The 14,489-nt window shown below is 38.4% G+C and overlaps 2 protein-coding genes across 7 annotated transcripts in view; one reads left to right on the top strand and one right to left on the bottom strand.

The window, feature by feature from the left end:
* Nucleotides 1–5,111, bottom strand: part of CEP290 (centrosomal protein 290) — a 96,676-nt gene extending 91,565 nt beyond the window's left edge. For 2 of the 4 annotated variants that reach the window (XM_032346818.1, XM_032346821.1), the window contains exons 1-5: nt 4,841–4,995; nt 4,097–4,226; nt 3,866–3,943; nt 2,735–2,804; nt 2,430–2,476 (exon numbers count right to left, since the gene is read on the bottom strand). In XM_032346818.1, the coding sequence (XP_032202709.1) occupies nt 2,430–2,476; nt 2,735–2,804; nt 3,866–3,943; nt 4,097–4,198 (297 nt within the window). In that variant the 5' untranslated portion in view covers nt 4,199–4,226; nt 4,841–4,995. The other 2 variants (XM_032346819.1, XM_032346820.1) reach the window with 2 other exon arrangements.
* Nucleotides 5,112–5,181: 70 nt separating this feature from the next.
* Nucleotides 5,182–14,489, top strand: part of TMTC3 (transmembrane O-mannosyltransferase targeting cadherins 3) — a 58,183-nt gene continuing 48,875 nt past the window's right edge. For 2 of the 3 annotated variants that reach the window (XR_004286730.1, XM_032346825.1), the window contains exon 1: nt 5,182–5,382. The gene's annotated coding sequence lies outside the window, so the exon portion shown is untranslated. Of the gene's footprint in view, nt 5,383–5,406; nt 5,643–14,489 lie in introns of those variants that run through there. The other variant, XM_032346826.1, reaches the window with a different exon arrangement.

Below are 14,489 nucleotides of genomic sequence, written 5' to 3'. Positions count from 1 at the left end.
AACACAGGCAATGAACTACCAAGCCTTGTCTTCAGCGTCAGAACTCTGAAACCAGGCTACAAACTAGCAGGGATTCCACCCAGTCATTGACTGCTGGTGCCTTTTTTTTAACATTTTTACTTATTTATTTGAGAGAGAGCATGAGAGAGAGAGAGAGGAGAGAGAACCTGAAACAGACTCTGCACTCAGCACAGAGCCCAACACAAGGCTTGATCCCACAGCCACAAGATTATGACCTGAGCCAAAACCAAGAGTTGGACATTCAACTGACTGAGCCACCCAGGGAACCTGACCTCTGGTGCTCTTTACCTGCCTCTTTCCTCATACTCATACATTTTTTTGTAATGAATTTAAGTGTAAATAAACCACAAGTGATTATCGCTACTGTACTAGATGGCTCAGGCTAAGATTACCTTGATAATCTTGTGCCAGACTGGGGGACCTGGCAGGTTCAATAGGTAGAGCATTCAACTCTTGATCTCAGGGTCATGAGTTTGAGTCTCATGTTGAGGGTAGACTTTAATTTAAAAAAAAAAAATCTTCTGGCAGATTAAATCCATTTCACTTCTTATTCCTGTTATTTGGGGTCATGGTCCAAAATAAGTCCTTTATTATCTACCTATCTCCTATTCATGTCTTTACCATACAGCTGTTACTTCTACATATTAAGTAGATTTTTCTTACTCTTTTCCTTCTTCAGAAAACTTTCCTTTGTGCTCTTAAAAATCTTTTGAGATAAATTAATATTTTACACTCCTAGCTCTTTTACTGCATCATGGTATCCATCTCCCCTCCTTAGCTGCAATTTGGTTTCCTTAGTATACTAAATCCTTTAGAACTCTTTTAATTGGGAGATGCTCATTCTTTCACATCCCAAGAACTCATGGGCAAGAGAAGGTGCTGATTTACTTCAACCTGCAACTTCTAGGCTATCATTCCTCTACCACCTTGTGAAAACTCCAGCTGCTATGAATTCCACATGACATCCAGCTATCCAATTCCTACCTACTCATGGTAGCAGCAAACTACTAACTTCCTCTCAACTGAGAATTCTTGGCACATGGCTCACAGTGTTCCACCAAAAGACCCCTAAGCAGTTTCCAGATCCATAGAACTTTCATTCTAGTCTCTTTTTACATGCTTCTTGAATTCACTATAACCTCCCACTCTCAATGCCCACATCAGAACCTTGTCCCAGCAGAAACATTTTCTCATTATTCCTTAGTATACCTGCCCTCTGACCTCATAGGACCCTCTGATTCCTTGACTCGTCCCTCTCCTATCATGCAAGTCTTGATTTAACCATTCAGCTGAGATTTCATAATAATCACTTATCACTTCAACCACTTTCTTACCAATATCTCCCACTGCCCTGTCCTTCTCTTCTACAGTAGCTGCCTGGATAAACACTAACAGAATCAATCCAACTTCATAATTCATTTAGTAAGTATATATTGAGAATGGTTGATATTTTTCTAGAAGATAGATATACAGTACAGAATAAAAAATAACTCATCCTAGTTCATAGAGTTAGTAAGTGAAAGAATCAGGATTTATTCAAATTGTCTGAGTCTAGATCCCTTAATCTCCAGCTCATTCCCCACTATATTTCAAGCTTAAGCTTTGTTCAACTTCCTTCAACTTTGACTACACATCTTCCACTCTTATTTTTGGCAAATGGGCCTTCCCTCTAAACTTTCAACTTCCAGGTTCTACATAAAAGCTTCTGCACACATCCGTATTTCCTATTACAAAGGAAGAAGGTCTTTTCTCCTCTTAAAGGCTAATTCATTTGTATCACTTTCCTTCCCACATTTTCCGGAATGTCAATGTATTCAGTTCCTTAACAATATATTCATATTTTGGGTCTTAGCTTTCTCAAAAGCTACTTCTTCTACAATATCTTTCCATCACTATTCCTCAAATTCCCATGTGCCTCCACTCCAGCTCAGTTACTAATAATCTTCTGTATACCTCTCTAGACTCTAAGCTTCAGGTTACTGAATGTTCTTTTGTTTTTTTAGATTTACTTTTTTTTAATATTTAGATTTATTATTTTTTATATTTATTTATTTGACAGAGAGACAAAGAGAGAACACCAGCAGGGGGAGCAGCATGAGGAGGGGAAGGAAGAAGTAGGCTCCCGGCTGAGCAGTAAGCCTGATGTGGGGCTCGGTCCCTGAGCCAAAGGCAGCTGTTTAACCTACTGAGCCACCTAGGTACCCCTCCTGAATGTTTTTATTTTGTTCACAATTGGATGCTCAATCCTAAGAATTTATATAACATGTAAAATATATGTTGAGCAAACAACTAATTAGGAACACAGTATCATTCTTGTGATTTTTCCAAGCAATAATAAAAAAATTTGAAAACAGTAATTCAACATAATAAAATTAACAAGTGCACCCTAGTAATACAAAAGGACATACCTCCAGTTCATTTTCCAGTTTCATTACTTTAGTTTTTAATTGGTTTTCTATTAAAAAAAAAAGTTTCAGTTAGATTTACCTCAAAACAAATTTTTAAATAAATTCAAAGTACTAAAATTGTTATTTTTAAAGATTCAATCATGATTATAATAAGGTAACGTAAGAAAAAATAACTTTTATACCTTATCCATCAAACAAGGGTTCTGGAAATGTCTTTCAAAATAAAGTGAGTATATAAATATTATGGAGCATACTAAACAGAATCCCCTATTTAACATCATGATAAACTTTTCTAGGGCCTTTACCAAATTTTGCTTGTTCTTCTCCAGCTTTTTCAACTTCCTCCAAAGCTAGCTCTACTTCTTGAGCTTTCATCTAAACATAAAAAGAAACATTATTTCAATATGCCTTTACATAAGCATTGAAAATGAGGATTTTTTTTTTTTTTTTTCATTTGCTTTCCCAGTATTCAGTGCATTCAATCCCTGGGATATGGAGACTTTCTTAAGTATTTATTGAATGAATAGATGATATTCTTACTTAAGGATATAATTCCTAGATTCCTAACAGCTTGAAATATCTTTGATTCCTCTTTTTCCTTCTCTTTTATATCCAGTAGTGTAACTTTTCCCTTTGTATTGTTTTCTACTATTTCTACTATTTTTTTCTATTACATTCGTCTTTATTTTAGTCCATAATTTTATATCTAACCTTCTTCACAATGTTATGTCTAAACAGCTTCAATTTCTTTCAGTTTGTTTATTAACATATCTATTTTAGCCTTGTTGAGCCATAGTTTAGCCTAGTTTAGCCATACTTTTGTATTTACCAATTGCGGCTCAAAAACCTCTAATGGATCCTCATTGCTGATAGCATAAAATACCCCTGTAATACCCTTGACAGCCCACTGCAAGCTATACCCAATATTTGTTTCCTCCATAATCTATTAACAATTTTCTGCACCTGTCTCCTCAACTGTAATGAATAAGCATATTTTCTCCCAAGTTTTATTTAAGGCGATTTCCAGCTTTAGAAGCTTTCTAAAATTTACCACTGATTTTCATTTACCTAAAATTACTCATCAGTCTTTGGCCCTTCTCTCACCTAAACCTTTTCCCCTACCAATAAATCCCTATACAACTTGTTCACATTTTTCATTCTGACTTCAGGATTATGTTAACATAATTACAAAAGACCTCACTATGTTATTTAAAAAAATACCCATTCTGTTTCTCTTAAACATTCTTTTAGGAACTTCAGAGCAGAAACCAGCAATGTTTTGCACACTAAAATTTTCAATCCACACTGGAAGAGATCTCATTTTTGAGTGATTTTGATATTACAAAGTATTTTCCTAAAGATTAACCTATTTAAGAACAGTTCCTTAAACGTCCTCTAATAGTCAAAACCATTATTAAAACCTACTGTATACAAACCTTCATTAGTGATTGAGTAATTCTGAAAAGGTGTATCACATTTTCTTGACTTTCAGTTTTTAGCTCACTTATTTCCACCTAAGTAAAAAGAAAAGCAACTATGTTTTATAATCCTTGGGCAAAACATAAAAACTCTTCCATTTGTAACATTCATTGACTTCAGGAACAACTTAGATTAATAATAGTTGTGTGTATATATATATGTGTGCGTATTGTTTATCAATTAAGCACCTTGGATAAGGAAATCAATAAATTATCTGCCAATTCTTCTTGACGAGGCAGGTCATCTGGGTCAACTTTTATTATTTCTTTCCAGTTTATATTAGGTGGCATCTTGAAATCTTTTACTGTGCTTTACTTTCTGTAACAAAACAGGTGGGTATTAGCATTTTCAAGGTAAGCAGCGTTACTATTTTTATAGATTACATCATTATAACTCTCTATGTTGTTAGCAAAGAGTTAAGGCTCTTTGTGTAACAGGTAAGTGGGCAAAATAGCCTTGATCAAAATTACAGCAGCTGGCACAAAACAACAAATACTGAACCAGCTGAATATACTATGACGGATTCTCTCATACAACTCATCTAGGTCAGAACTAAGATTCTGAGCCCCCTTCTCCACGCCCCCTTACCACCGAGGCGCGCGAACATCTAAAGGTGCCAAACGCGGGGGTACTTGGAAGGCTGAAAATGAACCCTGATTCGGTGAAGCAGGAACTGGGAGTAAAAAGAAAAGGTTTGGGGTGGGGGGACGATTGAAATGAGAGCAGGTAGGCCGGGGAAAACGGGGCTGAAGACAGGAGAAGGCAGACGGATGCGGACCAAAGACTGAGGGTTGCGGAAAATAGGCTGTTACATTCGGGCCCTGAGGCTTAAAGAACCTGTTTGGGAAGAAACTGGCTGCTCCTGCTCACCAAGATCCACCCACCAAACCGAGCCTGGCAACCAGCAGAGGCCCCTGATGTGCCGCACGGACCAAGGTCAGCCCCGCTGCCACGCCTGACCGCTCCCCACCGCGGTTCCGCCCGGACTCTGGATCCCGCCAACAGCTCCCGTGCAGGCAAGAGCGGCGCGGCTGCTAGGCGACACCATTCCCCACCCAGCCAAGGACCGCACAAGGCCCCGGATGCGAGGGAAGCCTACATTTCACGACTTTGGGTGATGCTTTGCGTTTAGATTCTCCCGCAGCGTCCCTCGGACTCTCTGTTAAAGACGGGGAGAAAGCGAGGGATAAGGACTCCAAATCCCAGAGTGCAGTTCTGTCTGGAGTCTTTTGCATGCTGGGAACTGAAGTCTATGAGAAGTGGAGGTAGGCCGTTCCCGGCGTGCAATGCGGGAGGCTGCGACGGTACCGGGGTGGTGGGGGGACGACCCAGAGGCGGGAGGCGCAGTGGCTGAGGCGCGTCTGCGCCGGTGACCTGAATGAGGTAGACCATGACTGTGCCTTTGGTGGCGTTACCAGCTGGGCCGCTTTTCCTGGGATTTCTCTAAGCCATCTGCTGGTGGAACCGCTCCCAGGTGAGGTCGGGCTGTGGGTCAGCGACGGGGGAGGAATTGAGGGGAGCGGTCCCGGCTTAATGAAGCTCGTGCTGTTGGCGCGGGAGGACTCGGTCCAGGTCTGAAGAGGTGAGAAGACCCCCTTTTCTTGGGCGTTTGCACACGTTCCACGGGTGCTGCCCTCTGTGAGAAGAAAAAGAAAGTTTTAGTTCTTTGCTAAAAGAACTAAATCGACTCCGTACAGCGGAGTGGGGCCGCACGGCCAAGATCGTGGTCTCGGGGTGAGTGAAGAATTGAGAAGAGGACATATTCTCTTCTGCCCGCCTTACCTGTAGCGCCATAGCCTTCGCCGATTGGAGGACTTGAAGATCGAAGAACTGGTCTACAGTGGAGGTTCTAGAAAGGAGTGGTTAGAATTTGCCCAACCTAATGCTGGGGTGGAGAGACAAGGGGCCTCAGTACTCACCAGCCTAGATGCTGTCCCTTCCTTGGTTACCGAGGATGCCCTCCTGTGAAAGCGTTTCTCAGGTGTTTTCAGTTCTTTCGGTCAAGTTGTGTTCATCCCGCTGTGCTTAGACATTCGTGAATTTGAGACACTACTAGACAACTTTGTTAAGACGCTGTCGACTTGAAATCTGAATGACATTTTCAACTGCGAAACCCGTGCCTCCTTTTTTTTTTTTTTTTTAAAGACTTTTTCTTACCTATAATTGATAGAAGTTTTCCTTCTGAAAATATGGTTTCTTTCCAAACCAAGTATTTGGGTAAAACAAAAAATAAAAGGTATTGATTTAGTGAGCTACGTTTTAAAGACATTCATCAGATGTGTAGGAATGATAATTTTGTTGTATCCTTTACTGAGATTATATGCCACATACCGTTCCTTATTTTTTTAACCATGCTGACATTACATCCCCAGAACTTATTTGTCCTGTAAATCTTAAGTTGGTACCTTTTGACCAGTCTCTTCTTTGTTTCTGTGAATTTGGGGGGTGTTCTGTTTTTTGTTTTGTTTTGTTTTTTAGATTCTGCCTGGGAGATACATATAGTACTTGTGTTTTTCTGTCTGGTACTTAGCATAATGCTCTCAGTATCCATCCATGTTGTCCCAGATGGCAAGATTTCGTTCTTTTCATGGTTGAATCATCCATTGTATGTACCACATTTTCTTTACTCATTTGTCAATGGCCACTTAAATTATTTCCATGTCTCGGCTACTGTAAATAGTTATGCAGTGGATGCGGGGCTACAGATACCTCATGTACATAGTGATTTCGTTTTCTTCGGATATATACCCAGAGATAGAATTCTGGATAATATGATAGTTCTGTTTTTAATTTTGAGTTATTTCTGTAACTGCTTTCCATAGTGACTACATTAGTTTCCATTCCCACCAACAGTGCACAAGAGTTCCCTTTTCTCCCCCGACTCGCTAACCCTTGTTATCTCTTGTCTTTTCCATGACAGTAAACTAACAGGTGTGTGGTGGTGCCTCCTGGTTCTGATTCACATTTCCCTGATTAGTGATGTTGAGCACCTTCTCATGTAACTGTTGGCCATTTGTATGTCTTTGGAAGAAGTTCCTCTCTCTGTTTTTAAATCAAATTATTTCCTTTTTTGCTGTTGAGTTGTATGAGTTCCCTAGATATTTTGGATATTATCCCCTTATCAGATATATGATTTGCAGGTATTTTCTCCCTCCTATAGGTTGTCTTTTCATTTTGATGATCATTTCCTTTGTTGGGCAGTTTCCTTTGTTGGGTTTCCTTTTTAGTTTACATACTACCACTTGTTTATGTTTGCTTTTTGCCTTTGCTTTTGGTTCCAAATCCAGAAAGTCATTCTCAGCGAGCATGTGGCCTCTCCAGTTTTTCTAGCACCATTTATTAGACTCTCCTTTCTTCATTGTATATTCTTGGTATTTGGTTTGTTTTGTTCCATTAACCTGTGTGTTTTATGCAAATGCCATTCTCTTATGATTACTATAATTTTGTCACTCTTATCATTTAATCTTCATAACAGTCCAGTGAAGTGAGTGCCTATATCATCCGTATTTTCCAACCAAGTTGTAAAACTGAGGCTTGGAGAGGTTAAGTACTGTGCTAAAACTTAAATGGTGTGATTGAAAATGGATTTTTCAGGCTGGAGGACATTCTGTTTAATGCCATACTGCCTCTTCAGGCATGGTAAGAACCAACATCTGTAAAGTGCTTGTTCTTCAGCCTTGCTGTCTATAGTAAATATCATATTTTAATGATGAAATTTTGTTTACTTAGGAATTTGAATTACGTATTTTTCATGTTCAGTTTTTAATTCATAATTTAGCAAGGGAAGGAAGACATGAGATCTAATTTCTCTCATCACATGAGTCATATGCTAAAAACTTCATGTTTATTTTTGTCATAAGAATCTGTTTTTACTGCAGCACCTTGTTTTTCTTGGTTTTCCTTTGTTATAACTATCCTATATATTCATTTACTAGTTTTGTCTTGTCTGTATTGGTCTTTACTGACCTTACTTCCCCTCACCCTGTTGTTCATATTTATATTCCCAGCAACTCAATGTACCTGGTATAATGATGAATTTTATTTTCATTTTTCAGAAGTGGAAATAGATTTAGAGAAGCTAAGTTATTTCCTAATAATTAATGAATCTCATTTGTAACCCAGATCTCAATTACAGTCCTAACTTAAATTTCAGTCTTTTTTACTTATTCTAACAGTATTTTTGACCTTTTACACTGTGCTAGTGTTGGTTCATAACTTCCTTGGGAGCTTCCCAGATAAAATTGGAAACTGGCTACTGAATGTGGAGGGCAGAGAGACCAAAGAAATGGGAAGGCCACTCCAGCTTGGTAGGTGGCAGTTTCACTAAGCAAAGGGGTCTTGCCTAAGAGCTTGTCTTTGACAGCCAGAAAAATAATGGATCCCTGTACCCACCACACAAATCTTAAAAGTTTATGTAGAAAGAGGCCTTAACTGGGTGTAGTCAAGTGTATCATGCAGTGTTCTCAACACCATATCATTATCTCAAGGCTATGTGGTTGCAGCAGCCTTGGGGAGCAGGAAAAGCAAACAGAACCACATTCCCAAGGGGAGGGGATAAGGAGACTCAGATCACCTGGGTCCAGTTTATAGATCAACTGGCAGTCTTTTCAGTGACCTGCCCCAACAGCTATATGGGGGGGATACAACAGGACACAAGTTTGAGGTGGTCTAGATCCTAGTGCATTGTGGTAAGTTTGTACCTAACTGAATCAAGAAATTTAATCCAAGTTCTAGTTCAAACAGTCACTATGTAATTTTGAGGAAAGTTGCCAAAACTCGCTATTACTTTTCATCAGATTTTCTGCATCAGTCAGTTTTCACCAAGAGAAGAGATTTATGTGATAATTTTATAAGTGAACTTATTAAAGGAACACTTGCCTGGACCTGCCTTCTTTTCTTCTTCCTGGTTTTATGAGCAGTTTTATATGACCAAAATCATCTCACAAGAAAGGCTTCCCTTTTATAATTACTACTTTATTCCCTATATCAGGACACTTACTTTATTTAAATGTTACTTCCATTCCCTTTTTAGCTGCCTTATAGAGAAAATGAATGGTAACTTATTTTTCCAGCATCTGTAATAAAACATGGCCATGAGAAATTTAGTATGCACTGTGTGTAATAAATGTTTTGTTTTGTTTGTTCTCCTGGAGAGGATTCAGTGTGCAACAAGCAGATACTTGTCTTTTGACAGGAGACTGGAAAGATTAGGAGGAACAAGCGTGAATGCAGCCTTCACAAACTTTATGTGCTTTAAAAAAGTCATGAAATATAGATTATTCTTACTGAAGAAGATAACATCATGAAATTATTTTATGGAGAAAACTTTACTTTCCAGGGTAGATAGTCCCAGATTCATACAAAAGTTTCCTACAGGTTTATTTTTTTCCACAATTATACTGTTGGATTTTTAGGAAAAGGGGTTCATGGTACAGTTTTGCTGAAGGAAGTATATTAAGTTTTGTATCTCTATGTTGTAGCTCTTAAGTGGTCTTCCATTGCATTTAGTTTGTTTGTGTGTATGTAGTGACATGCCATTGTTGTAAGTAAACACAAATCAGTCGCATTCACTCAGACTATGAGTCTGCGTTGAATATGTTTATGTGGCTAGAAGAAGTACTGGAATTTGCCTTAGTCTACTCATATTGCTTTGACAGAATACTCTGTACTAGGTGGTTTGTAAAAACAGGAATTTATTTCTCGCAGTTCTAGAGACTACAGAGTACCAAGATCAAGGCATGAGCATTTTCAGTGTCTGATGAGGGCCCACTTCCTGGCTCATGGGTAGTGTCTTTACTGTTTCCTCACACGGCAGTGTTCATAGTGCTCTAACAGAATACCCTATATTAGGTGTTTTATAAAAGGAGGAATTTATTTCTCATAGTTTTGGAGACTAGAACGTACTAAGATCAAGGCATGAGCATTTTCAGTGTCTCATGAGGGCCCACTTCCTGGATAATGGGTAGTGTTTTTACTATTTCCTCACATGGCAGAAGGGACAAAAGATCTCTCTCATGCCTCTTTGGTAAGGGCACTAATCTCATTTGTGAAGACCCATCCTCATGACCTAATCACCTTTCAAAAGCCCTACCTTCAAATACCACATTGAACATTAGGATTTAACATGAATTTTAGGAGTACACAAACATATACTCTGTACCATTCCCACAGCTAACATTTAATACTGATGTGGTACATTGTTATAGTAGTGGCCCCCAGTGAATCATGCCTCCCTCTATATATTCCTTTACGTAAACCTTTCTGTTTCCCTTAACTTCTACCCTTACAAGTAGTTCTTTTGGGCAGAACGTAAAATGACTCCATAGCTGAGCTCATGACATCCATGAGAACTACTAGCTGTCATTCCCTTTCTCCCATAATATGCTCCCTTGGAGATTCTTCAAAAATTCTACGATCTTAGCCCTTGTACTAACCTCTCCTTCGGTGACTATAGTTTAACCTTGCTTCATGGCGGGGAGGGGAGATACACACACACACACACACACACACACACACACGGATATATTTATATGCCTTAAGTAACGATGTGAAAAGAGTTTGTGCACTGGGATTTGCCCCCCTTCTCTCCTGAGCTCACCATTTAAGGAAGTTTAGGTTAGCCTACTAGAGGATATGACCATACATAGCAGAAACTAGCTTTCCAACCTAAGACCTCTACACTTTAGCAATTTTTATTTAGATTCTAATTAGTTAACATACAGTGCAATGTTGGTTTCAGGAGTAGAATTCAGTGATTCATCATTTACATACAATACCCAGTGTTCTTCGTATCAAGAGCCTTCTTTAATACCCACGACCCATCTAGTCTGTGCGATAACCACCTCCCTCCATCACCTCTCAGATCTAAGAGTCTTATGGTTTTTCCCTCTCTCTTTCTTTTTTCCCCCTTCTCATATGTTCATTTGTTTTGTTTCTTAAGTTCTGTGTAGGGGTGAGATCATGCAGTATTTGTCTGTCTTTGACTGACTTATTTTATTTTACTTCATATAATGCACTCTACCTCCATACACATGGTTGCAAATGGCAAGATTTCATTCTTTTTGAAGGGTTTTTATCCCCCTTTATTTATCTTTTCTTTTGTTAATGTGGTGTATCACCTCTATTGATTTGTGAATATTGAACCATTCCTGCAGCTCAGGAATAAATTCCATGCAATTGTGAATAATTCTTTTAACATACTGTTGAGTTCAGTTTGCTGGTATCTTGTAGAGAATTTTTGCATCCATGTTCATCAGAGATATTGGCCTGTAATTCTCCTTTTTAGTGGAGACCCCCTACACTTTAGATTTCCTGCTTTAATCAAGCAAGATAACTATAAGCAATAGGGATCCCAGGCACAACCAGCAACAGTAATATATATGTATAGTTACATATTTGTATATGTATATATATACCTACATATACTTGTGTATATGTATCAAATAAAGATATTTATATCAAGGAATGGACTTAAAAAATTATAGGGCTGGTAAATTCAGAATTTGTAGAGTTTGTAGATGTAGAGTAGGATGGAAAAGTGGGAACTCTCCAGGAAGATCTGATGCTGCAGTCTTGAGGTAGAAATTCTTTTTAGGGAAACTTCAGTATTGCTCTGAAGGTAATTCAACTGATTAGATGAGGTCCATCCACATTATGGAATATAATCTTTATTTAAAGTCATTGGATTGTAAACGTTAACCACATCTACAAAATACTTTCATACCAACACCTTGATTAGTATTTGATACTACTCTCGCCTAGTCAAGTTGACACATAAAACTAACCATAACAGTACTCATCATGAATAGTAAGCATTTTATAATGCCATTTACTTGATGAATAGCATTTCACTGGTAAACCCACGTGATGCTCCTTAAACCCCTCACCCATACCAAGTTTGTAGAATTTTAAAGATAACCCAAGGGAGTTTAATGATGAAACAAAGGGAGTGAGCTAGTTCTAGTGCATGCTTGTGAACTCAGTTGTGGAATCATCTGAGGTTCTGCCCCCAAAGCCACCTGTGGGAGTAGAGGATGGAAGTAGGGGTCATGATTGCAAATAGATCTCGGTGAATCAAAGCTGGATATCACGTTTCCAAGGAGGGACTAAGGGTCTTCCTTCTAATGAAGGAAGTTGAAATAGAAATAAAAGGAACTTGAGGTGATGATTCCCAGGGGTATGGGGTTTTATACCATACGTGTCAAGTAAGCATTTTTGTTTTCCTTTCTTTCACCATTTTGCTCTAATGTTGTAGTGTTCAAAAACTATGTTTAACAAGAATGTAAGGTACTCTCATATCTAAAGAAGGAAGAGTAGAACCCCATTCTATGACAAGAGGCTTCTTATTTGCAGTGATCCAGAGCTTGGAGCAGAGGACAATCCCTTAAGTTAAATCAAGTTGAGAGTTTTGATTATTATGTTGGATTTGAGTGTTTCAGTTACTGAATGAACTGCATTGCAACTTAATGTGACTGTATAACTCTTCATTAACTATTTAGAAATCCTGGGAACTGTCTAAGTTTCTTAAAGTTGCATTTTATAACCTTAGGTTTTTTTAAACCTTTAAATTCAACCTAAAAAAAAACCCTTATTTTATAAACTTACCCTTTTTCTCTATAACAACTCAAATTGAAAGGACTAAGTGCCTTAGTCAGTTTGTTTCAAAGTTGGTCAGGGCATCTGGGTGGCACAGTCAGTTAGGCATCCAAGTCTTGGTTTCCACTCAGGTTGTGATCTCAGGGTTATGGGATCAAGCCTGATGTGGCATCTGCTTGGGATTCTCTCTCTCCCCACTCTACCCCTCTGCCTCCCCACCCCCTACACGTGCGCACTTGCTCTCTTTCTCTAAAATAAACAAATATGTCTTTTAAAAAAACTTGTTTAAATTCCCTTAATTTAAAATTGTATTTATAGGGGCACCTGAGTGGCTCAGTCGCTTAAGCATCTACCTTCAGCCAAGGTTATGATTCTGGACTCCCAGGGATTGAGTTCCATTTGGGCTCCCTGCTCAGTGGGAATTCTGCTTCTCACTCTCCCCTAGTCCCTCTCCCTGCCCCCTGCTCATGCTCTCTTTCTCTTCAATAAGGGGATAAAATCTTTAAAAAATTATATTTACAGTTTGAATGTATTCATTTGTATTCAAGGACTTCAGATATCTGACTTAAAAAGCGAAACTTTCTCAATACTTAAAACAATTTGTATAAACTAGTAAATTAAGCTTAAAACTATAGCAACTCCCAAGTCCTTACAAAATTCCAATAATATTTGTAAACTTGGCTAAATTATTATACTTTTCAACTAAAAAGTCTAAATCCACAAATTGCATGGTTTATAATTTAATATATGTTATATATTATTGTATCATATAAAATTGTACTTTATGGTTTTGAAGCTAATATACCAAGAGTCTATGGTGTATGTTGAGTCTCTTAAACATGATTAGTACTGTAATGATCATATGTATATTGTTCCCCAATATAACTTTGAAGTAGTAGAGGTTTAATTTACTCTTTTTCTTCTACTAATTTTAGTTTTTCCTGTGGTGAGAACACTTAAGCAAACAGTTTGACAAACAGCAGTTCGGGGTAAGAATCCCAAATGTTGTTCCCAGATCAGGGTCCTGAGATTTTATGTGGGAGAGAGATTTGTGACCCATACACAGGACTTGATTTTCACCCGCCTAGTGGTAGATGTCCTGAATTGTTTTGTTTTTCTAAATTACAGTCACACACACACACACACAATGGGAGAATGAAATAGTTTTTACACATTAGGTGCTCTGTTTATATCTTCCTGAGAGTATTGCTCAAGAACCTTCTGACCTGTTCCAGTGCTGGCTAGTGGACCTGCTTGCATGGTTCTCATTCTGGGTATTTCTTTTGTTGCTGTCTTGCATTGGATCCCCTGTTTCCTGATTTCCCTCCCTTTCTGTTTCTTGGTATATTCCCTCATTTATTGGAATATGTCTTCTTCTCAGTTTCCTGAGAAGAGGAGACACCAGAGATAAGGTTTTTGAGAACTTGAATATCTTAAGATTTTGTTCTGGAAATTTGTGTTTATTAATATCAAATTTTAGGTTAGAAATTATTATCCCTCAGAAATTTGAAGCATTACTCCTTTTTTTCTGGCTCTCCCCCCCCCCCCAACCCCCAGCTTCCAGTGTTAGTGGGAAAAAAAAGAGAGAGATTTGTTTGAATTCCTAATCTTTGCCATGAAACCTGCTTTCTTCTTTTCTGGAAGCTTTTAGAGGCCTCTTTTTTGTTTGTTTCCAGGGTTGTAAAATTTTATAAGATTCTGAGCCTAGTTGGTAGAAGATAACTGGAGAGTCTCAAAATACAGACTTTTAGTTAACCTTCATTTTCAGTTTGCTACCTTTGTTTTCACTTGTATCTTCTTTATCAGACACACTGTGTTTCATCCATTTCGGAGAGGAAGTCTCTAGTCTTCTGCCATGCTACAGGAGAAAAGGTTACTTGCCTGTACCCAATGACAGAGAAGTCTAAATTTTAACAAGTACATCTGTTCCTTTTTCTTGAGATTCTTGTCACCAGTTTTGAGATTGTTGCTGGCAGTGACGCAAAA

Source organism: Mustela erminea, chromosome 6 (genome assembly GCF_009829155.1).
Source record: "Mustela erminea isolate mMusErm1 chromosome 6, mMusErm1.Pri, whole genome shotgun sequence".
Taxonomy (NCBI): Eukaryota; Metazoa; Chordata; class Mammalia; order Carnivora; family Mustelidae; genus Mustela; species Mustela erminea.
Note: the sequence above shows the minus strand (reverse complement) of the source record. Positions and strands in the feature narration are given on the sequence as shown.